At 40.5% G+C, this 25424-nt stretch overlaps 1 protein-coding gene across 1 annotated transcript in view; it reads left to right on the forward strand.

Moving 5' to 3' along the window:
- Positions 1-25424, forward strand: part of Lama2 (laminin subunit alpha 2) — a 337962-nt gene that overhangs the window by 306942 nt on the left and 5596 nt on the right. The window contains 7 exon segments of the mRNA XM_026786227.1: positions 5528-5676; positions 11086-11262; positions 11478-11643; positions 19117-19229; positions 19541-19730; positions 21784-21939; positions 23532-23685. Of these exon segments, the coding sequence (XP_026642028.1) occupies positions 5528-5676; positions 11086-11262; positions 11478-11643; positions 19117-19229; positions 19541-19730; positions 21784-21939; positions 23532-23685 (1105 nt within the window).

Genomic DNA, 25424 nt, shown 5'->3' on the forward strand with positions numbered 1-25424 from the left:
TATTTATTTATTTATTTATTTATTTATTTTGGCCATTGTTCTTGAGTTCTCAGTAGTTCTCATTGTCTACTATGTTCAGCGAGTCCGGTTTTATCCTATGCTTTTTCAGACCCAGTCCAGCTGGCCTTGGTGAGTTCCCGATAAGTTTAAAAATTTTGACAGAAAATAGCCCAGCATGGTGGCAAACACCTTTAATTCTAGCACTCAGGAGGCAGAAGCAGGCAGATCTTCATGAGTTTGGAATCAGCCTGATCTATATAATGAGTTTCAGTACAGCCAGGGCTGCAAAAAAAAAGAAATCCCCGTCTCTTCTCTCTCTAAATACACACACACACACACACACACACACACACACACACACACATATATAATAAAGAGGGAGATATAGATAGATTAGATAGCTCTAAATCGCAGATAGATAGATGATAGATAGATAGATAGATAGATAGATAGATAGATAGATAGATAGATAGATAGATAGATAGATAATCTCCTGGAGGAAATTTAGTAAACAAAACAAGGCTGTAAATACAACCACATTAATATTAAAACTCTCCATTCATCAAAAAGCATAAAATGTAAGCATCTATCTGAAAAGGTATTGTTAATATAACCTCAGAAAATCTAGTAAGCACAATATGAAGCAACTTTCAGAAAGTAAGAAGCAAGTGAAACATGTACAGTAATGAACAGCTCTGACCAGACATTCCACTGGAGAGAAAGCACGATGGATGCAAAAAAATTAATACTAATAATAATAATTAAATATTCAGATTTGTGGTGTCAGAAAAATGCATTTTCAATCCACACTAGATTTTATATCCATTGGAATGGTAAAACATTATGAAGTATAATATGACCAAGTGCTGGCAAGGCCTTTGTTAAAGGCAGTTCTTACTGCTGTGGACAGAAGAAATTGATACAGAGCTTTGGTGACTGCTTTGAATCCGTTCTATATGGTAGACCACGTGTGAATTCTACAAGCCAGCCTTTCCACCCCATGCACAGACCTGAACAATGGCAAGCATACACAATAAGTACAAAAAAAATCCCAAATGATTAGTTCTTATTTATAGTACATAAATGAAAAAGGACCCAAATATTTATCAACTGGAAAAGAGACCAGTAAAATAGTATTTTGGCTTAATGGTCTAGAAATCAGGAGTAGCAAGGGATAAATTACAATTTGACAAAACAAAACAGATAGATGAGAACTAAGTAGCAAAGAAGGTGCAGAACACATTCTGACATCACTTGCATAGGTTTCTGTATGAAGTATTGAGTATATTATTTACAAATAAATATGTAAGTCTTTGAAAATAATTTTTAAAACCCTGGGATAATAAATCACATAATAGTGGTACCCCTGAAGTGAGAAAACAGGAAGATGGATCAGTGCCGGGAGCCGTCCCCAATGTTGGACAGGTCTCAGCAGAGGGTATAAAGAGCTGGTAAAGGAGGATATAAGCCAAGCCATGATGGTCTGGAGAATCTTGCAGTCTGACTCACTAGCAGCCAGAGTGCTTCTTTATTTATACAGAATTTAGTAAGTAGGGATATGTTGTTCCAAAACATAGATCATATGTTCCCAAACATATCATTTTTGATTTGGGACATGTGTTTCATTTCCCTTTGCTTATCTTTCAGTCATCACTAATAAACTATGACAGAACAGAGTTATCATTTTTTCCAATCATTTTCCCTCAAGTTTTGACATCATTGATAAACAGGGTTATTATTTTTACTCATTAACCCCATAACCCAATTTTTAAGAATCTAGGGGGATATGAAAAGTTGTTCTCAGACTAGTTGCTTCTGTGGCTAAGAAATTTGACCAAAACAATCTTCTAGTCATCCCGGGCTTGCTGCCACTTCCCAAGAAGTGTATTATTAGCTCTTAATGGTCAGAGTGCCCAAGAAATATCCTCTGGTCAAAGCTGGTGCAGTTATTATTCAAATTCTGTCATAATACAATGTCTATATTTTATATTGTTATAGAATATAAAATACCATCTTTCTACATCATTTTTTGCCCATCAGTATAAGCCTCTGTGTAGGACAGAGGTTGCTTCAGCTAGTCTAACTTTATTGCTGTCTATGCCATGTAATTGCCTGGGTGTACAGTGGGAAGAGGCTTGTGATCTGAACTGGGGCCAACTCCTCTAGCCCACTGAATCTTCTTGACCTTTTTAAGTTTACTTTGTTTTGATTATTTTGTTCTTGAGTAAGTACAGGGACAGATGTTTCAAAAATGTCTCATAGCCTCATAAGGAGACCTCTTGCCTCTTTATGTATGTCACAACCTCCAAGGCATAAGGAAGACCTTCAAGTAGATAAGGATATCTCCCTAAAACAGAGTAGGGGGAAAATAGTATGTTCAGGACTGTCCTGGGGAAGTTTAGAAATAACATTCCTGGGAGAAGGCATAAATGATTTATAAGAAAATTTCCATCAATCCAATATTCCCAAAATGTAAAAATATTAAAAGTCTCCCAAGTATGCCACAGGTTGAGATGAAAACCAGTGGTGGTATGGTGGCCATCATGTGGCTCAGCTTTGCCGGATCTTTGTCAAATAGCTGTGCTGGCTTTATGACTTCTGCCATCCCCATCAGATATGGTTGGGTCATCTCCCCCTTTTTTGTTTGTGAACTTAAGCTCTGTCCTGAGATTAAAGAAGAGAGAGATTGTAAAACCTTTTTTTGTAACCCAGAAACCAAGGCAGGCTCCAATGGAGCTGTAATTTGTTGGTGCAAAGACTGCGTGTTTGTAGCTAGTTTAGAATTGTTTCATAGGCCATGGAGGTGGGGAAAACAGGCTGTTGATTCATAGTATTTGCCTGGGGTCCTTTACCTGTGAGAGGTGGAATCAAGCCAATTCCCTGACGTTTAAAGGAACCCTTTTTACCTTTACAAAACAGGAGGTAAAAAAAAAAAAAAAAAAAATCAAGATTCCTGATACTGTTTCCTTTGCATTGAGGAGTGTACCAAGGCCTGTCATTCACTTCGTAATCAAGGTTTTTCTTGTTTATACTAGCTCCATGTATTTTGAGGGAAAACCCCAAAACTTAATTATTCATAGTTTGTTTGTCAGCTTCTAAAATTTCCCTAAGATTTTCTTCTTAAATGATGTGTTTCAGATCCAATAGCTCATGCTCATTATTACCACGTATGTAATATTTTCTATAGAAGACTCAATTTCTTATACAGCTCATCCTCCCAGGAAATCATCCTAAGTTTTATTCTTAACATCAGCTTTCACAAGAATTGTTACACTGTCCCAGTTCTAGCCTTCGGTGAGTTGCCTCCAACAGCAAGGAGTTCAAACATTAGATCTGTCAAAGACATGCAAGAGTTGTGCAGCCACATCCAGCAACAGCAGTGAAGGGTCAGTCCAAGTCATCCAAGCATGGTGATCTTTGTCCAGCAGCAGCTCTAGGACGCTTGACACCACCATCTGAATAATCAGAATTCAGGGGTACAGTGAAGGGTTAGTCCAAGTCGTCCAAGCACTGCAATCTTTGTCAGATCAGTAAGAAGCTCAATGGATATGAAATTCTAGCCTTTTCAACTATATGGTAGATTACAGTTGATTTGACAAGAGAGCATAAGCATGCCTTTCAGCATTTCCATTGTGAGGACCACACCAGCTCTAATGAAACTTTCTCAAGGGGCTGGAGAAATGACACAAGGGTTAATAATGCCTGCTGTTCCTGCAGAAGACCCAAAGGATGGCTCAAAGCCACTTGTAACTCCTGCTCCAGAGGGCCGGCTGCCCTCTTCTTCTTACATGCTTCTGAACTTAGGCACAGACACACCTACAAACATAATTTAAAAATTTTAAAAACTTTTTAAAATATTTTTCTTGCCACATTGAGGAAGAAAAGTAATACTTATCTTCTCACTGAGAGGAATAATCATTGAGAAGATATAAAGAAGAGTGCCACCAAATCTTTATCTTCTAATTCTGAAAAATCAAATTCCTTTCTCATTTTTGCAAATGATACTCAAATTATATTGAGCACCAAACCAAACATTCTGAAATTTTCATCACATCCCCATGGCCACTGCCAATAATTAAACACCTGCCAGCTCCAAATTTCTTAGCACTGAATAAATGGATTAAATCACCAGATTTCAGGCAAATTTTTAAAATAGAGTGTGTTCCCATTAAGACAATTAACATACAAAGACAATAAGTACTGAAATACAAAGCACATCAGAAATGAAATTTTAATGCCCTGAACATTTAAGGAGAATGAATATCTAGCTTTTAAAATCTTCTAATATTTGTTATCTTATAAAGGAAACAGTGTTAAATTATTCAAATGGGCTTGAATCAGTGCTGTCTAAATGGACACATTTTATTTGTGAAAGCTAACAGTTGAAATATCCAGAAGGTTATGTGTGGTTGTGTTGTCCTACATGTGTGTTTGCTATCAAGCAATCAGTTAAAGTAGCTTTTGAGTAGGTAGCTTGTGGTGATCCCACTGAGGGGATGATGAGGGATAGTCTGCAGCACATTGTATATGGGACACGTAGCTACATAGATAACCTAGTGAATTATTGAAGGGATGGTAATGCTGATAGAAATAAAACATGTTAAACACTATCAGTTACTCACGGAGCACAGAACGGTCACTGCAGCAGCTGCCCTGGTACTACACAGGAGAGGCAGTGCCTTTAACACCAGCTTTGGATACAAGGATTGCATCCAATCTCCCTGGAGTTCATAATCAGATATCAACACCATACTGGTTGCCTTGGTAACACTGACAAGAAGAAAACAGGCATGTTTGTGGTTGGAAAATTGTCTTCCTTCTTTCTAAATGTGGGAGACAAGTTGCATGTTTGCGGCAGTGATCTATTCCACCAGCTTGGAGACAAATTAAAGTCTAAACGCTCAAATGCCACGAGATTGAGTCAGAACTCATTTCTAGAAATGAGCGGCCCACTTGGGAGTATAAAGGAAAATGATTTTGTTGACACCCTTTGATTCCTGACAGTTCCTGAAAGTTAGAGGACAGCTGTAAGCAGAGCTGTTAGGATGAGCATTAGAAACTTGTCAGACAACTGATATTACTGTATCTACCTGCTCCCTTACCCAAGAAGTAAAATAGTAATGGATTTTTAAAACAAATGACATTCCTATATCCTTATCAACTCTATTTAAGTAAATATTGAGATGCTAGGGAGATGGCCTAACGGGTAAGAACATTTGCTGTGGAAGCAGGAGGACGTGAACTCAAATCCCTTGAGTCTACAAAAGCAGTGAGATGTGGCTATATGTGACTAGATATAACACAGCCCAATGGGAGGGAAAACAACAGGATGTTCACCAGGGTTTGATGGATGCCAGCCTAGCTCCGGGTTCAGTGAGAAAGCCTATTCTAAGGGATGGAGGCAGAATGTTACAGTGGGACCTGACATCCTCCTTTGGCTTCTCTGTGATTGGAACAGAACATCAATCACTCCATCTGTCGCATATACAACTCCTACTTAATCCTCAATACCCATTTTTCGCTGCAGGCCTATTATGCCATATTCCTCAACAAGGGCCGTCTGGAAGTGCATCTCTCGTCGGGGACACGAACAATGAGGAAAATTGTCATCAGACCAGAGCCAAATCTGTTTCACGACGGGAGAGAACACTCAGTTCACATGGAAAGAACTAGAGGGTAACTAAGAACAGTGCACTTGCTGTTCCTCTATCCACTGTGAACTCCCTTTGCCAGCATAGCTCTTCGCCTGAGCCTCCATGAGTGGACAGACCACATACTCCGAACCGTGACAATGCACTGAGGTCCTCATTTTGTGTTTGGGCGCCTCATAGGCAAGGGCCTGGAAAGTTATATTACAAAAAATAATAATTCTCTGTGGTTCTTCTCACACGTTCACGCAGCGCATCTTCTCCAGCTGGAGATAAAGGAAAATCCCTCCCCCTGCACCTTGCAAGTAGTCACTTCTCTAATAAGGTAATCAGAGGAGAGCTGAGGTTGAGCCAGCAGCCTCTGACTTCTGCTAGTTCACTCGGGTTCCGAACCAGTTATGGCAGATGCTTAGAAACCCACCATCAATACTGTGGGCATGACAGTAGCCTATGAGACCACCTGTGCCTCTTATGAGTGTGCTTCATCTCTGTCTGTTCCTTAAAACAGCATGCAAGGCCCTGTAGTGGCTTTCTGAAAGAAGAGGGTCGAAGTAGAAAAGGGGAATGGTGGCCATCTCTAATCAAGTATAGTGACCATTTCTCTATAAATCTCCAAGGATACTTGTCCTTAGTCCTGAGCCAGGGAATCATCCTTGAAGCATATTAACTGATTTTTTTTTTTATTTCTGCACAATGCTTTGCCCTTACTTTATTGTGAAAGTAATCTGTGTTCTTCATCAAAATCTTATGAAACAATTCAGAGAGGTAATTAGTTCAGAAGGAGGGCGAGAGGAAAAGACAACAGAAGCCCAGAGACTTGGGGGCCTCAAACCTCCAGACCAACAATCCATTTATTAAACCAAAGGCAAAGAAAAGAACTAGAAATTCAATCTGATGAAATCTCAAAACACAGAGAGCACGTGGGAGGGTAGCAAGGCTATGAATGCAGAGTGATGCTCCAAAGAAGCAGGGTTATTGTACTTTGGAGGTCTATATTTTCTAATTGTCCTCTTGCATAGATAACAGTTTAGATAAGTGATGAGGTTTCTTATTTTCTGAGTAAATAATAAAGCCTTCTTTGGTTTGTTCTGTTATTGTGATACAGGGCATTTGTTTGTGAGCTGAATTAATTCTGAGCATCTGTGTTGTGTCTAGACCAGGAGATTTGGAAACCATGATTAAGAAAAATGAGTGATCAACATTCAGATAGCACATGACTTTTGCTGATTTAATAGCCAGGTATCATAGTTAGGGTATCTGGGGGAAAAGGCAGACCAGATTTTCTCACTTAAATCTTAGGGAGTACTTTAGAATATCAGTTTTGCTTGTCTTCTTGTATGCATTTTAGGCCATTTGCTAAACTTTAATCTTTCTCACGATGGGAAGGACATTTTACAAGTTCTGAAATCTCAAATAATTTCAACAAATGCAAGTTTGAGAAATATAGATGGCCAAAATTCAACAGCGGTATGCTATTTTCAAAAGAAAGAATTTCGAAATCCCATAATGTGTCACCATGTTATGTATACTAAGATGTCCTCTGAACAGGTGTTTCCTCAAGCAGGGCATTTTTATTATGCCGACTTCACAGCTGTTGGCCATCAATCCAAATTTGATTTGATTAAGTTCTGTATACAATGTATCCCTGAAAACTGGTCACCCGGTTAATCAGCCTTATAAACAAACAGGTTTGCCACTTACTCTTAGTTAAGAGATGATGTATTGGACATACGACTGTGTGGTTATCCTAATTCCATGCCAACACAGGAGCCCACTTACTACAGTGTCCTTCTCGGCACCCTAAGGTCAAAGCACAGTTATTGTCTACTCCGTAAGCAAACACATGAAGCTGGTTAACCAGACATCACTAAAGAGCCTTCCAGCGTTACTCAGAAACATTGTACTGCTTCATATAGCAATTCTAAGGAATACGCTGTGTTGAATTCTAGGCTGATTGTCTTTTAATCATTTTTAAACTACGTGCGAGAAGTGTATTAATATCCCTTCATCCCAAATGAGAAAACATGACATAATTTGCCTCAAATTGCATAGCAGAAACAAAAGCCAGGTTTAAAACTAGCCTTAATATCTCATTTATGCTTGGCCTGCTATTTGTTCTTACCCAGTGAAGACTTCAAACATTTATTATTGCTAGGTATTGAGTATGGTATGCTATTACTAGTTTGGAAATCTTGCTTTCTCTCAGTGCCTTTATACATCAGCTGCCAATCTTTTCTCTTACTAAACTTCAGAATATTGTGGTAACTGGAGTAACACTCTTAAATTATTTGAAATTTTAGCTTATTTGACAAACAAAGGTTGTTTGACAAAATTTCTCTCCTCTTTTGCTCCTTTTTTTTCACCCCCACCCCATATTCTCTCCTTTTCTATTTCTTCCCTTTAAAAATAAAAATAAACTCACATCAATGATCTTCTTATGTCAATTCTGGGCACTCAGGGACCCTTCCTTCTGTGACCAACTTCATTTTGAACTTTCCCCTGGAGCCTACCCTATGGACATCAGCTCTAACCGAACAAAAGCTTTGAAGCCCTAAGGCCTAAAATAGCATCTTGGGTGGCTGGGATAACGGACCAAATTGAGCGTGTCCTTTGAGAAAACAGTTCGCACACAGATACAAAATAGTGCTAAAGACCAGCAAGTTAGGAGGTTTTCAGAAGTTAGGACTTCCAGAGATCACAATACAGACAATCTAAGCTTTGTTTCCCATAGCATTCAATATATGTAATTAAAAAATACCATTTTATTTGTAATTTATTGTAAATTACAAATACTCCAGTTAATACCCACTTCCGCATACACAATTGCTGATGAGTTGAAAATTTAAAAAAAACATTTTGCAAATAAGGACAGACTAAAGCACAAGAAGAAAATAATTATAAGGCTGTGAGAATCAACCACTGAAATTATAAAAAAAAATGGTCAGCTGACCTATCACAGTACCGATGAGTGTTTACTGTAGAGTTTAACATAAAGTAGCCTATCAGTTAGAAGTTATAAATGAGGGGCTGGAAAGAGGGCTCAGTGGTTAAGAGTTCAAACTGCTCTTGTAGAAGACCAAAGTTTGGTTCCCAGCACCCATATCACATGAGTCACAAACTCCTACAACTCCAGTTCTGGGGCAGCCAGCGCCATCTTCTGGATTCCATAAAGCCCTGCCCTCACATTTGCATATATCTACACACACACACACACACACACACACACACACACACACACACCTAAAAAATAAAATAAATCTTTAAAAATAATAAAATGAGAACAGATTATCTCACCAGAATGGAAACGTTGTTAACATCCTTATCTAAAGAAGGGACAGAATCAATTATTTATATTTAATGTCTCTTGAATGTAAAATGCAAAAAAAAATTATATCAACTGTAGCCTTTCAGCATTGCCCTTATTATGTACCACAGCCTCGGGGCAATCTCTTAATTAATGTATTCCACTGTTTGAAGTAAGTGTTTGTAATCTCCATTTATAAATGAATAAAATGAAACTAAGCATGATTAAATAACTTGCCCAAGGTCACGCTACTAGGAAGATTCCACATTAATACTGAATTCCACTCTAGCCCTCCTAAAGGCTCACACTCCATCTGAGTTACAGCGGATTAAGGCCTGTTGTTGTGCTCCCTGGATGGAACAGGACAATTGGAGAGTCTACCTTAAAAAGACAAGGGCCCCTGGTCCCTTAACACCCTAATCAAGATCAGAAAGTTACCTCAATGGACATTCCTTAGTAGTCAATTAAATCCCCAGTTAAGTCTTAAATTCAATGCCTTAGAAGAAAAGCCAGTGCTTCAGCCTAGAGAACCCAGGCTGGGGGAAGGCACTCAGTGAGTCCTTCACACCTAGTGGCTGTCAGGTCTCAGAAATCCCCAGAGCTCTGAGAGGTGATGTTGAACCCCCTGGGCTTTGTCAACATATTCCTCCAGAGTCTATTACTTAAAACCAAGTTCCCCCTAGCTTCTTTCTGAAATAAAGTCTTGCTTGTGCCTCTAACACCTGGAACAGTGACATTTTTGAGCCATGACAAAGTTTATTCTGTTCTATTTTCTTTTTTTTTGTTTTTGTTTTTCGAGACAGGGTTTCTCTGTGGTTTTGGAGCCTGTCCTGGAACTAACTCTTGTAGACCAGGCTGGTCTCAAACTCACAGAGATCTGCCTGCCTCTGCCTCCCAAGTGCTGGGATTAAAGGCGTGTGCCACCACCGCCCGGCTCTGTTCTATTTTCTTATATTGGAATTGTGGATCCACTGCTCAGTTTCAAGTCCTAACTTGTCTTAATTTGTTATTTGCAGCTTGCTCACCTCTCCTTCCATCCCCCCACTCTCTTACCTCCCTCCCGCTCTTTCCTCCCACTGCTCCTTTAACAAAGGTAATATAGCATTTTAAGGCTGAGTTTCCACCTGGGCACTTAGGTCCCGTCTTCAGATAAGAACTAAGTTCTCTGTAATCCATCTACAATCTGTCCACGATGAGGAACAGCACTGTGATTACTGCTGGGACCAAGTTCAAAACCTGCTTGTACAAAGAAAAGTAGAAAAAAAATGCCTTGGATCGTTTTCATCATTAGAACTCCGTGTCTCGGTTCTTTGGCCCTGGATCCAAGGATTGTTGTGAATAAGTAGTGTGCGGTTCTCAATTAGCAGTGTGTGAGTAATCACTCATAAGCAAATTAGGGAAATTAATGAAACAGCCACTGAGGAAAATCACTGCAAGGAACAATTAGCTTGGTGTTCTGGCCTGCCTCTTCTATTCAACAGCCAGCAGCTACGTTCTTTATACAATGTACTGTAAGTGTTTGCTGTTGATTCCTACAATCTAAGCTCTCAGGAGGACAGTTTGTCCCCTAGCAAGAAGATAATAGCTAGCACAAACCAAGACATAAAGAGCCAAACAAAATGCAGCCCCTTGCTGTGCCAAACTCACAGATCCTTATCTGATTAGACGCTGCTGTACAGCCCTGCAGCTTCTGCGCTCACAGAATGTGTGCTGGGCTGCAAACCTGGGTTGCCACCTGCATCAGAGATGTGGATTGCAGCTGCGGGATTGCCTAGTTTCAATAAACTTTAAGTACAAGTTAATGAGCGAGGCATGAGGCAAAGTCCAAGGGAACAATGGTGTTTGTTAGTTGCTCGGTGTTTAGGTTCTAATCATCTCTTCTGGGCTACCTTAAAAGCTATGGGAGATCAGAGTGCCATGAAACATGCCTGCAAACTCCTAGCTGTCAATAGGCTGAGGCAGAAAGACCGTCAGTTCAAAGCCAGCTTAAGCTAGATAGCTAGATCTCTTTTCAACAATAGTAATAATAACAGCATAAGAGAAACTAAATTTCTGGGAGCAGAGAATAAGAGGTGATGGGAAAAGATGTTTCTAACTGTACTGGATGTCTGTTATCTTTAAATGTCTTTTCAGCATCTTCACTGTTCAGGTCGATGAAGACAGGAGACAGACACAAAACCTCACAGTGGAGCAGCCAATCGAAGTGAAGAAGCTCTTTGTCGGGGGTGCTCCTCCTGAATTTCAGCCTTCCCCACTCAGGAATATTCCTGCCTTCGAAGGCTGCGTGTGGAATCTTGTTATTAACTCTGTGTAAGTGGCTCTCATGTCTGCCGCCGTTTGCTTTGAATTTAATATGAGGGTCGCTGTAGCAACCACATTATCTAACACCACAGAAGATAATCCTTTAATGTAGACCTAGAATTCTATCCTGACCATTTCAAGTCAGAGTTGGGGTCTGCTTTAATTGCTCAGGAAGAAGACAGTGAAAAATAAGAAAAACTTTCATTTTGGTTGTATTTGATTAGCCCCATGGACTTTGCCCGGCCTGTCGCCTTCAAAAATGCTGACATCGGCCGCTGTGCTTATCAGAAGCCCCGGGAGGATGAAGACGCGGTTCCAGCTGAAGTGGTGGTCCAGCCACAACCAGTGCCTACCCCTGCCTACCCGTCACCTGCCCCTACCCTGGTGCATGTAAGTGTTCACGTGCACACTACTTTCAAACCTTCTATTCTGAGTCCTTTCCAGATCGGAAGTTGTTCAAGGTATCTAGTAGACTGTGGCTAGCTCTAGAGCACCAGAGACCTGTGTATAAAAACCTGGTCTCCTCACAGCTTCTTTGGATTACTTTTATCTTCATTATCTTTTCTGCTAATTCTGATGTTCATAAACTGGAACTGAATTTTCTTTGAAGGATTGAAGAGGACTGAAATTTTCAGAATCCAGATTCAAAGCCGTTTGAAATTCCAGTGCACAGAGATAACTGGACCAGTGTTCAGTCCCTTTGAATCTTACACATAGATCTCATATAATTTGGAGTCTTAACTTTTCAGACTGGTAGTACATAATTGCAACTGTGTAAATATCACATAGATGTATGTTTGTGTCTGACATAATTTTCTATTGTATACACACACACACATACACACAGAGGGTGTCACACAAAATAGGCCACATTATAAAATGAGGCTGTTAACCGCTCAGGTGTCAAATTCCATTAGAATTTTAGAAGACAATTTCTAACTGCCTGAAACATACTAAGCAAATACTAATGCTTCTATTTGGTGTTTTCAAGACTTACTGTGTACTCACCTCTAGCCAAACCAATTCCATCCAATGTGAAATACCAATTGATGTCCTGTTTTCAGTAGAATGGATAAGAATTGGCCATCTAAAGTAACTCACAATTCACTCAAACAACTGGCCAGCGACAGGATGGGGATGCTAATCTATTAGATCAGACCCTAAATTCTGGTTCCTAATGAGCACAGGGCTTTGCCTTTACTTGGCCGGCCCATTGAGGACTACTGGGGGAGGAGAGAGGTTCCAGTTGGCATTATTAGTAACTAAGAAACCAAGAACTTCTGAGAATTAAAGTCTTTCAACATCACTCATTATTGTACTGGAGTTCTATTAGGAAACTATGAAGCCAAAAAACAAAAGGGGGGGGGGTGCACCTAAGACTCGTGTGTGGATCAAAATGGCTTTTTCCAGAACTGACTACAGCTTACAGTCTCATCATTACTTCAGAGATGGTCTGTCTCACTGCACTCAGGAGCATAGGCATCGATCACAGTTGTGGTCCAGAGCTAAAGAATGATGTAGCACACATGGTCTTAAGTAAATATCGTGAAAACACTTGGACACAGCATTCTCTCCTTTAGTTTATTCTCTAACTGGTTCCTTTCCCTGGAGAGTCTTATTATATAGTAGGCCAAATAGTCATTGTTCAGAAAAAACTGCTATAACCAACATTTAAGCTTCTGAAAAAAATGTGTCTTACACTACTACAATTATTATAATGAAATTACAATAATGAATATATTACAATCACGATTCTTGTGAAGATATAATAATCAAAGGGCATGGTGTGTGTGTAACTTTGAAAATTAGGATTCTACTTTTATAAGATATTATTTTATTTTCCTTTTTTATTTTTATTATTAGAAGTATTGTTGTCCCAGTCCTTACAAAAAGAGATGCCTAGAGTCACCAGCAGACAACAGGAAGCCCATGGTCAAATAGGGTGATTTCCCCTGCTTTACCATTTCTACATGGGTGATTCCAACAGAAGCATCAATAGGATGTGTCCTATTTAGTTAGCATATTTGGTCAAGCAAAGCCTCTTGGACCTTCTTATCAGTAGGTCTTCAGCTTTGTGTATTGGTTTATTTGGGTAGAAAAGATTGCTGGTAGTCTCTACAGAGCCCCTCATTTTTCCTTATGAAATGGATAGCCCAGTCTGCGGTTAATACATTATCAGCCATCCAAAGTTAGAAAGCGTTTGCCTCATGTTATCTCACTTGACAAAGTGCCAGAGTCTAGCATCCTCTTGTGCTTCTCTCTTATTATACAACCTGTTCAGCTCTAGGATATTCCTGTAAATTCTTCAGACTTTGCTTTAAGGGATTCTTCAAGCACTCCAGTGGCTCTGGTTTTCAGAAACATGAAGAGTTTTACAAATGAGTTTTTTTGAAACCTCTTATTCTAATTAAGGTTTTCATTTTCTCTGAGCAAAAATGCTTTAACTTTTTCAAAAACACAACACTGCACTATAGACAAGACTGACGCCAAGGGCTTGAGGAGCAGCCCAACTTGTTGACCAAAAACGATCTGTATCATGGGTCGAAAAGATCTGAGAAATTCCAACTCTTTTGTAAAGCATTTATTTTAATGTGTATGAGTATATGTGTGCTCCATGCAATGCACACTAAGTTCAAAAGGAGGGTACCAGATCCTTAAGACTGGAGGTGTGGATGCTCGTGAACCTTCCTGTGAATGCTAGAGCAACAAGTGTTCCTAGCTTCTAATTCACTGCAGAACGAAATCCTAACTCTTAAAAGGCCCTGTGGGAAAAGTCACAGTGTGGTCTCAGATTATACAAACAATAGAGACCTGAAGCCCATCCGGTATTTCCTGTCCTACTCTTTGTATCCCTTTGTGACTCTAAGGTCAGAATTCTTTTAGGACTTTTCAACTTCATGCTTTTTGTTTCATTTTAAAATGAGGTCTTGCTCTGTAGATCAGGCTAGCCTCAAACTCACAGAAATTCACCTGCCTCTGCCTCCCAAGTGTTGAAATTAAAGGCGTGTATCACCACACCAAGCAGAATTGTGTTTTAGAGGCTCAGCTCCTGTTTCATATAGTATGTATCATCCATTTTAATTTCTTTCTTTCCCTTTGTGGAAAAGTGTCTCCATTTTTGCAGTGACTAAAAGTTAATAACTTGGTAATTTATCTTATAAAATACATTCATCAAAAGCCCAATGAATATAAGATTGATATCATCCTATCTAAGAGGAAGGAACAGAAAGGGGAAGGAGAGGCCACTTGCCATAGCTCAGTGAGCTCTGGAGTTGATACCCTCTTTGAGTATGGACACCTAGCTTTGAAGATCATTAGGCACAAAATTACATACTGTTCATAAACCTAGAAAAAGGTCTAGCCTGTGGTAACACCTCATCATACTGTGAATTCTTCTGTGAGAAGCAGTTGGTCTAACCTTTCACACTTCCAAGGTGGACACGCATACTGGGAACCCTTGGGTGCTGATGGCTGTTCTATTTGTAACAATTTCAAACTCAGGCGTGAAATGTTTTATGGATCTTTGTTTCTAGCTATTTTTAATTCTCAACATTTCTGAGTTTATATTTTTAAAATCAGCACAGGTCAATCTTGGAAGTGGGCACTAACTACTATCTACAAGTCTCATATTTCCTGACTGACAGGAATTCCCCTCCTTCATGACCATCGTTATCTTCCTTATACCTTGACAGCAGCTTATAGTGCAAAGAAAACATTCACTAGGCTTCAGGCTAGTTGACAAATACCCTGGGAAAGTCCTGCCCTGTGAAATGGATGAGTCGATCCTTTGGTTATTACATGGACAGCCACCCTAGATTAGACAGAATTTCCTTCATGTTATCTCATTTCTCAGTGTCAGAGCCTGGCAGCCCCTTGTAGTTTTTCTCTGATTATTTGGCCCATTAATATCTAGGGGAGGGGGAGACCCCTGTTGGTCTTATCTGTGGATATTTCTCATCTAGAATGACAGAGATGGGATGGATAAGCATCTCGATATTGAAATGTACTGATGTGTTCAAATGAGACAAGCGTCTACACTGTTGACTCCAAGCTCTCCTGAAAAGCCTGGCCCATGAGAATTGGCATACATCAAGTTGGTTGCATTTCTTATATTTGAATCTCGCTGGAGAGTTGAATGTAGCACTTCCAAGCTCTGGTAGAAATAAAGAGTTCTGATAAGGTCTCTTTGAGAATTGAAGAGAGGTGAGCTCAAAAGGAAAAAAATAACAAAATAAAACAGAGCTCTAGAAAGTGATTCCTGTAGCAACATCAGTGCTGCAACTTTAAAAGCTATGTACAGCCAAAGCCACAGGATAAATCAGTTGGGCACTGACACGTACTTAAAGGGAGAACACACATTCTACACACTCCAAGGAATCTGTCTTAAGGCGTGTCGCTGGCAAGGCCCAGTTCCCACCTAAGAGCTCACACACAAGGAGTTAAAGAGGTTCAGTGTCGCAACTGCTGCAGGCATTGTATTCATCGGGACATTGAAGTTGGTGCTGGAAAAGTGCCTAGTTAGTATTCACCCACAAAGATCATCAGAAGCAAGCATCAGATGGGATTTTAGCCCACACTTATTAGCGGGATCATTGACTCATGAAGGAAGAAAATTACACAATTTTTAGCATGAGTCATCATGTGGTGCCCATTTTGATACACGTGGTTGAGACCTCTGCATCATAGCTATCTGAAGTCAAAGGATGCTGACCAAGAAACCAAGTGCTGCCTTGGGTTTGATTATTCCCAACTGTCAACTCTGCACCGGGAATTATTCTGACCTGAAGTTTAACCAGTGGAAAGGTTTGCCAGGGAAAATAACCGTTTGCCTTGTGCCTGTGGCTCCAGGAAATATGGCTTCCTTCAGAATCCTCTCGAATCACTTCAGGCCCTCATCAACAAGTGCACTACTCCATTAGGCTCCCCACAACCCTTTGTCCCTAAGAAGTGTCACCTAAAGCAGAAACAAATCAATTTGTCCTTTACCTTTCCCCGGTGTGTTGCCTGCATTCTAAAGCATCGCCACCAGGTGGCAGAAGTGTAACACGCTGAGATTGATGAGCCTCTAGTGAGGCTGTTTTTTAAATTACTATTATTGTTGTTGTTTTAACACGTTTCAGAGATGAGTGTTTCCAAAACACAGAAAAAGCCCTTTCTCGGTTCTATGGAGGCCCGGCTTGAAAATGTCCTTGCTGACAAGATGGCTTCATTCTCTGAGAAGTACCATTTTCTAGTAGCCCTCAACTGTCCCCACTTAGCAGATTGGAAAGAGAAAAGAAACTGAAACTGCAGTAAGTGCGGTTCTACCCTCTGTCCAAGAGCAGGGAGAAAGGGAAGCTCCCACCCCTCATAGCAGGCAAATCTGTGGTGTGGAACCCGGACACATCCAAACCTCAGATCCCCCAGGGGATGGTGACTGGGCAGGATGCCATCAAGTCAGCAAGGGGATAGGTAAAGATTCATAGGGAAATATTGTATTGAAAGAAAATTTTGTTTTAACATTTGTATCCTAACTAAGGTAGATCCGTACATAATCCACTTCCTTGCACTTCTATCCTTTGCCAAGGGCCAGTTTTATGAAGGGCTGTAGATTATGAACATCTTACTGAAGTGATATGCAGGGTATGCATCCTCTTAGCAATTGGTGGTGAGAATCTGCCACCGTGATTATACGTGGGGTGACCTGTTAGAGAATGGGCGTGTTCCCCCTCTCTCCTGTGGCTCTGAGCATTCTGAGGAGGCTGCTGTAATCACAGCTCTTCCTGACTCTCAGATCCACCCCCCTTTCACAAACGTGAAGCTGGCCTCTCACAGGGTTTTCCTCTTGCCTAAGCAATTGTGCTATAAAATGATACCGGAGTCCAAGGACCTGGACGGAATCCCTTTCACTTGAAAGTGTGTTGAAATGACCGCCTAGAAAGTTGGATAACATTTTCAGGGTCAGCAAGACGGACTGCTCAGCTGAGGACCTGTTCCTTTGCCGAGAGGCAAAGTCAGGTTGTTCAACTACCATGTGACATTCAAAGACACAAGCTGTCCAATAGCACTAATAAAACACCTAAACTTTACAACTGCCATCCTGATCACTCAAAAAGCCATGTTTGAAAATGATATGTTATGATATTATTTGATGCTGTGGATAAGCGGCCGCAGCAGTAAACAGCAGCATTACCTACTACTGGATGGATTTCTGCAGGCTGGGCATCATTGGCATCCACTGGCTTTTTCAATGTCTGTTTTTAGAGCTCAAAGCTGAGAGATGTGTTGGTAAAATTCCCTTCCTAAGAACAACATATCCCTTCTCTCAGAGAATTCCAAGGAAGGCTACATACTACATTTGCTGAGAAGGTCTTCTGTACACAAAACACCCCGGAAGCCTGAAAAAATGATCCTTACTCTATTCGTAGCCTGTGTGGGAGAGGCCATGAAGCCATCAAAGGTGTTCCATGTGGGTTTCCTTTGTTGGACATGCAATAGGGAAAGTACTGCTCGGTGTCATGAATAGCATCGTCTTGCCCTACCCAGTGTGCATTCGCACAGCCGTATGAATTTCAGCTGGTCTTCTCTTCATAACCGACCATCTCCCGGGAGTCAAGAAAGGAACCACCTCCAGAAAGACCCAATTTTATAGCTTTCAAAACACTTTAAGCCCTTTTACCTGCTGTGGCATAACAGCGCCTTTGACTAAGCTCGAGAGAAAAGACAATAAGGCTTTTCCTTGCATAAGGATGTCCTAGGTGCCGATGAGTCACGTCTGAAATTCTCCTCTGGAGAAGAACGCCCCCTCGTCGAAAGCCTGCCCTGGGTTGTTTAGGAGCCCTGCTTCATCAGCCTTGGCTGGGGTGGCTGCCCTTTTGTAGCTATTAATCTCAGATCTGGAAAGCAGATGTGGGCGTGCAAGGGTGCATGTTGTTCTCATGGATCCTCCCATGAGCCCGGCCTCTAAACGACTTCGTCAGCCACCTGCATGTCAAAGCAGCCTGGGAAACGAGAAAACGAACGAGGAGAAGCCTTGTGGCTTTGTCATTTGAGGAGCCTTGCTTCCTGAGCTGTGTGTGAGAGTCCAAGTTGCCGGGATTGGTTTTGTGATTGGCGAGGCTGTGTACAAAAGGGAAATGCAGGTTCCCTTCATCAAAAATTATTATGAATTTCCAGGCGGTGACAGCATAGCATTAAAGCGAGTAACTGCACATACATACACCTAGCTGTCCCTCTCGAGCACCCTGGGAAGCTGATCTTTGAACAGCAGCAGTGGAAATGGTGTGTGGTGGGTTGCATTAAAAAAAAAAATGTGATGGTTGCCTAGCAACTGGCTAAGGCCCTGAATGGGCTGACTTGCAGGTTTAGATACACCATCTTGAAATTCTGAATTTCCGTTCTAGTGGACTGATAATTTTCATGGAAAAAAAAATACATGAGAAACGGAAATGGGGAGGGCAAAAAGGACCCCATTTTTCTACTCTCATAATTCACGTGGCATCCCATAGTCCTCCCTGTTCCGTCTTCTAAAAACAAAACTCCTCCCCAGTGACGTAAATGAGGAAAAGAAATTGCAATTTCCACAGAAATCTCAACCATGTTTTCCTTAGAGAGTGAGGAAAATAGGAATGTCTCGATACATTTTTAACACGTTCCTTTAGCAACTCTAGGATGCGGCTAAGGAAAACTAGTTCAAATTCACAGAGCACTCCCTAAGCTCCTGCATATGCTGCTGATTGCAGAGATGAGTAAGAAGTGCGTTTTATTCTTGAGGAATTCTGCATTGTTCAGTGTCATGAAGGGAATAGATGGAACCACGCAGTCTGCAGCATTGCCTGTTCGCAAACGGCTGTAATCTCACCTTCTGTCCTTGGTATTTCTCAGGGCCCTTGTGTTGCAGAATCAGAACCAGCTCTCCTGGCAGGGACCAAGCAGTTTGGGCTTTCCAAAAACAGTCACATCGCCATTGCCTTTGATGACACCAAAGTGAAAAACCGGTATGTATTATTCTAGAACATACCACAGGAACTAACTGATCATCGAAGCACTGAATATTCACATTTAATCAAGCCTAATCAACTACATGTAAAATCCCCAGAGACAGAGGTTTGTTTGTTTTTAATCCACTGAGGAGGAAACAGAATTCTGTTTGCTTTGAGCTCATATACAGGAGATTCACAGCCCTATAAATTCACCCGTTCCAGATTCTATATCCGTCATCAAAGTGCGTCTCTCATATGATACCACTTTCTCTTGGCCTAACAATGCTCTCGGTTTTCTGCCTCTTCTCCCCATTTGTATTTCATAGTCTCACCATTGAGTTGGAAGTGCGAACTGAGGCTGAATCAGGCTTGCTCTTTTACATGGCTCGGATCAATCATGCTGACTTTGCTACTGTTCAGCTGAGAAATGGATTCCCCTACTTCAGCTATGACTTGGGAAGTGGCAACACCAGCACCATGATCCCTACCAGGATCAATGATGGCCGGTGGCACAAGGTAATAGGCCCAGGTTGTGGGGGGTATTCTAGGAAGGGTCCTGGAGACAGCCAGGACCTTCCCCTGCTGGGGCTGTTTTGCCAAGGCTGACCCTAACCCCAGAGTAACAGAAATGTGTCAGAGACTGAACCAAATGGCCAGTGGCATGTAGAGTGGCCAGAGCCTTGGGAATGTGTTTAGACCCGAGAAGGTTTCTGCTTTACCACGTGAGCTGGTTATAATACTACAGAGTGCTATCATTGCTACATAACTGTGGTTCCCAAGCATCTGTCCACGAAACAGAGCCAGGCAGTTGAAGATGGTTGCATTGGCTCCAGTGAGAATCCGAGGACAAAAGAGGATGTTCATTATGATGCTTTTTTGTGTTCTCAGCTTCTAAGCTGAAATAATGTTTGTTCCAAGACTGCGCATTCCTCTCTAATAAGAAATAATATGTGGCCAAAGTAAAAGTTGGCAGCATTAAGACGGGCTAAGACCTGCCCCTCACCCTAGCACATTTTGATCTGAAGATCAAGGGACCAGAAATCTCTGCAATACCAAGTTTAAGGGACCCCGAGGTACCATTTCCACCAACAGTCATTTGCAACAACTTTAAACGTTGGCCTTACATGCAGAAAGTGGTGCTAGTGTAGGCACAGAGGGCTCGTTTGCCAACTTACTCCTCTTTGGCATGGCTGCAAGTAGCTAACATGTGGCCTGATTAAAACAAAAGCTCAAAATTTGTCTCTGCACCTGTGATAGTCTATTAAGCAAAGTTTCCCTAGGTAGACCAATAAACTGTTTAATTTTCAAAGTGCAATGTTATTAGATGTTGGATTTGATGTATTAACCTGCTTTGGCTTGTCATGTCAGAGAGAAAGCCAAAGAAAGGAAGAAAATAGAATTACAGTACAAACTGCAGGTCAATCAGCTTGTTATTCCCAGAAAGAAGCTATGAGATCTTTTTTGCTTGGGACCTTCAGAGTAGCAAGCATGGCTCCTGATGAGGGAGGTCTTGATACGATTTCTTCTATTCTCTGACTGTTGGAAGAATAAATAAACACTCGAGGAAAAAAACGACATATTGATAGACCAGCAAGTTGAGACTGGGAAAGGCAATTTACATAGCACAAATTCAGGTTGGTCTTATAATAAAAATATCCAGAGTCAGATATACGGGTGTAATGCTGAAGAATATCACTATAAATTTATGTAGAATAATTAGCCTTAATAGCCAGTAGAAATTTCATTTGTGAAAGTTAAAAAAAATTACTTCTCACATCAGAATAGATAATTAAAATGTGATATTACATTGTTCTAATCCTGCCTAAGCTGCTTTTGGAGCACTTTTGTGCACCAGCATTTAAAGGCCTACATCTTCCCTTGGCTAAATGCAGACTTCCCAGGCCTCACAGTCCTCCCGTTCTCTCATTCACTCCTGTCATGATATCAGCAGATCTCAGGGTTACATTTTCCTCCCTGACTTTAGACCAATCAGCTGCTACAGGAATAGCAACACCCCTCCTGCCCTGATCTTTCTTCCTAAAATTTTTCACAGGAAGGGCTTAGTAGGCATACATGAATTCGTATTAGGATCCCAGGCTTTGCTCATCCAAAGTAATGCACTACTAAAGGTAGACATGGAAACCGAGTGCAATAAACATGCCTATCACATCAGCACTGGGGGACTGGGGCAACAGGATCCTGAGTTCAGAGCCAGCCTAAGCTAAATAATGAGAGCTTGTTTCAATAATAGTGATAATGACAAAGAAATGCATTTTGCATCTCTCTTAGCTCGAGACAAAGCTGTTAGACTGCCAAGTTCTTTATGACACACTGATGTCTGAAGCATTTATCTCTCTTTATATTTCTGAAACTGTATCTGGTACTTACTCAGAAAGAAATTATACTCAAGGACAGCATTTGATATGCTCTATAAACACACTTACTTTCACCTGTATTATGGGCTTAGCACGTGAGTGGTATCATTTTCCCTTGGAAATTACCAGGAGAGTTCTTACGTCCTGTGTTTTTGTTAACGGCAAATGTTAACGATGCCTCCTCACTTCTGTAGATTAAGATTCTGAGAGTGAAACAAGAAGGGACTCTTTATGTAGATGATGCCTCCAACCAAACCGTCAGTCCCAAGAAAGCTGATATCCTGGACGTTGTGGGGATGCTGTATGTGGGTGGGTTGCCGATCAACTATACCACACGCAGAATTGGTCCAGTAAGTTTCTAATTCTTTGTTGTTTATTTGGTAGAGTCAATGGCTTGTGCATGTATATCTTTTTTTAAATTCTGAAGTCCCATATCTCATGATTACTTGCTAGTGTGTGGGAAATCATCTTATTAAAGAAATAAAGAAAGTCTTCTAGGTAGCCTTGACTATGAGAGAAACTACCACAGAATACTGAAGTGCACCCTGGTGTCCAACGTCCTTAGTTTGAATATCTACTTAACTATGTGTTCACACTAGTGTATGAGCTTGAGCAAATATTTTCACTTCTTTTTAAATGAACTGTTTTCAAAACATGGTAATGATAATGCCAACCAAATAAAGATTCTATAAAGATTAAAGGAGATGATACATGTAAGGTCTTTGGTAAAAGACTCGAGGTATAGAAAGCACTGGACAAGGAAGATGAAGGCGGTATTCATGCTGCTCTTTTAAAACTCTTTTTTTTTTTTTTTTTTGGTTTTTCGAGACAGGGTTTCTCTGTGGCTTTGGAACCTGTCCTGGAACTCGCTCTTAGACCAGGCTGGTCTCGAACTCACAGAGATCCGCCTGCCTCTGCCTCCCGAGTGCTGGGATTAAAGGCGTGCGCCACCATCACCCGGCCTCTTTTAGAACTCTTAAGAAATGCAAGTTTTTAATGAGTAGCTCCCAAATTTTGACTTTAAAATTTAAAATCTTAAAAATTGTACAAATTAATATTTACCAGTTAAGTTTTGCAAACTTGGCTTGTGTCATGAATTGGAAAGCACAATTCTGAGAAGTACATGGGATTAGGGATTTTAGTGACTGTAATACAAACAAGATTGAGACTCCACTCAATCAACAAGTGTCTATTTATGCATCAGAGCCCATCACTACTACAGTCACAATGCTCAGAACCTGGATATGTGTGTGGATATGTGTGTGACCAACACACATTACTTTTTATCATAACAATGCTACCTACCTATCTATCCAAAGCAAGCGTCTGGAGTGATGATAGCAAAAATGATCAACTGGAATTTCAAAACCCAATAGACTATAGTGGATCAAAGCATTATAGGATTAAGTTAGTTCTAAATTCCATCATCCCTAAAATATTTTATACAAACTTTTGCATTTTTTTGTATAGATCTTCTGAGGGAAGTGACCATTGCTTTTTCTGGGCTTTTGTTCTAAAGGAAGTGGAACTGATCCAAATGTGTCTTTTTCCACAGAAACTGAAACAGAACACAATCGAATGCATTGATAGTAAGGTTAACAAATTATCTATAGAAACTTGAAATCAAAAATATAAGAGACAAATCAAAAGTTACTGTTCTCATATTGAACTCACATCTCTGTCAAGTCAATGGTCACATAGTGTAACCTAGTCCTTAGATTATCACGGTTTTGTGGTCCTGATTAGATAGATCCCAGTGGACAAGTTATATTTTGGATTTTGGTCCAGTGTGCTGTCAAGTCTCGGGTATAGAAGTCTAGACCCAAGCAACTCTGACACATGCTCTAATAGCTAATGACTGCACATAGTGTAGCCCACAGTTGACTGTGCGGTGAAAACACAGCTAAATTTGGCATCTGTTTCCTCTGCCCTGACTGCTCAGGTAACCTACAGTCTTGATGGCTGCATTAGAAATCTTCGCATGGAGCAGGCCCCTGTTAACCTGGACCAGCCGACTTCCAGCTTCCACGTTGGGACATGCTTTGCGAATGCTCAAAGGGGAACTTACTTTGATGGAACAGGTTTTGCCAAAGCAGGTGAGGGACTTCCACATTCTTTCTGTTGGTATCCACGATGTATAAACACTGACTTCTTATTTATGCCAAGAAATAAAAATTCCCTAGGTCTTGAACTATATATTATTCTTCATTTAAACCAAAAATTAGTTTCTACAACTAACAAAAAAATACCTCTAAAACTTTCACATATGGTTTGTGGGGGTGGAGACGGTAGTTCAGTGGTAAAGCACTTGCCTCACTTGGGTGAGGCCCTGGGTTCAGTCTCTATGCCTGCCAAAGCAAACCAACAATGACAACAAAAATTCCCATGTGTGATTCTAATAAGAACTGATTAGAAAAAATAAATAATTGGGGTAAAAGGACACTTGGAAAGTCTGTTCCTTTTCCTTCACTAGAAGTCAGTGGCAACAAAGTAAAAGTAACTATGCAAGAAAGCTCTCTTGTGATGGTCTGCGTCTCAGTGCTCTCTGTCTAACTTTCTGGGCATGAGATACCCTCTTTTTTTCTTCCTTTAATACTCCTTTCAGGGTTCCATTTCATCACAACACACATGCATGTGCACAGAGGTACCTAGTCATCATTGACAATGACAAGAGATGTCATTTTGGCTGGCTTTAAGTAGTAATTTCCAACATAGGTTTGCATTACTGAAATTGAACATTGCATTGTAAAGGAAAATAGAACTAATCTGCATTTACATAGAACCCTTTATATTAGTTACTGTAGGAGAATATTTAGGATTATGGGCTTTTGAGTGACATAAATTTGTTCATTTAGGAGAAAAATAAGGAACATACAATGTGTGGGTGTTAATTCTAGGAAATGGGTAGAGATTGTAATTCCTGCCTTTAAAAGTATATTATCAATAATAAAAAAATGCAATTTTCTGAGAAATCACAATGAAAAAAAGAAAAATAATTTGCTGAAGACATACAGTGTTCTGCAGATTTACAAAAAAAGATTAGTTTTGTTTGGGAGTCAGAAAGGTTTTCTGGAGAAACAGATATGTTGTAGAAGGTTGCTTATTTGTTCCTGGCTGTTACATACCAAAATAATCACACAGAAACTATATTATTTGCAATAATGTTTGGCAAGTAGCTTAAGCATATTTCTGGCTAACTCATATCTTAGATTAACCCATCTCCATTAATCTATGTATCTCCACGAGGCAGTGGCTTACCGGGTAAAGTTCTGGCGTCTGTCACTGGCACTGCTATATGGCTTCTCCCTGACTCAGCCTTTTCTTTCTCCCAGCATTCAGTTTAGTTTTCCCTGCATAGCAAAATTCTGCCTTGCTATAGGCCAAAGTAGCTTCTTTATTCATTAACCAATAAAAACAACATATAGACAGAAGGACCTCCCACAGCACAGATATGTGAGAAAAGCTTTATTATATGAATTGAATACTTCCATGTAAAAGTTGTGCAAGTGGATATCAGAATGCTCCAACATGGTCTAGGGAGGAAACACTACCTTAGTAGAAACAGAATTCCAAAAAAGAGAAAATTTCTTAGGTGCTGAAACACTGGAGGATATGATGGAACCCAGAAGTCAAGTGCTCTGAAAGTCAAAAGCTTTCTCAAGATTTCTACAAATTCACAAGTGGCTACCAGACCACTCTCTTAGCCAGGTTTGATGCCAGGCTCTGACATCTATAGCTAATGGATTGACATGTCACCCTCCTACATATTTTTGGCACTGGATCAAACTGAACCGAAAGAAAGAAAGAAAGAAAGAAAGAAAGAAAGAAAGAAAGA

This window comes from Microtus ochrogaster, linkage group LG4, assembly GCF_000317375.1.
Source record: "Microtus ochrogaster isolate Prairie Vole_2 linkage group LG4, MicOch1.0, whole genome shotgun sequence".
Taxonomy (NCBI): domain Eukaryota; kingdom Metazoa; phylum Chordata; class Mammalia; order Rodentia; family Cricetidae; genus Microtus; species Microtus ochrogaster.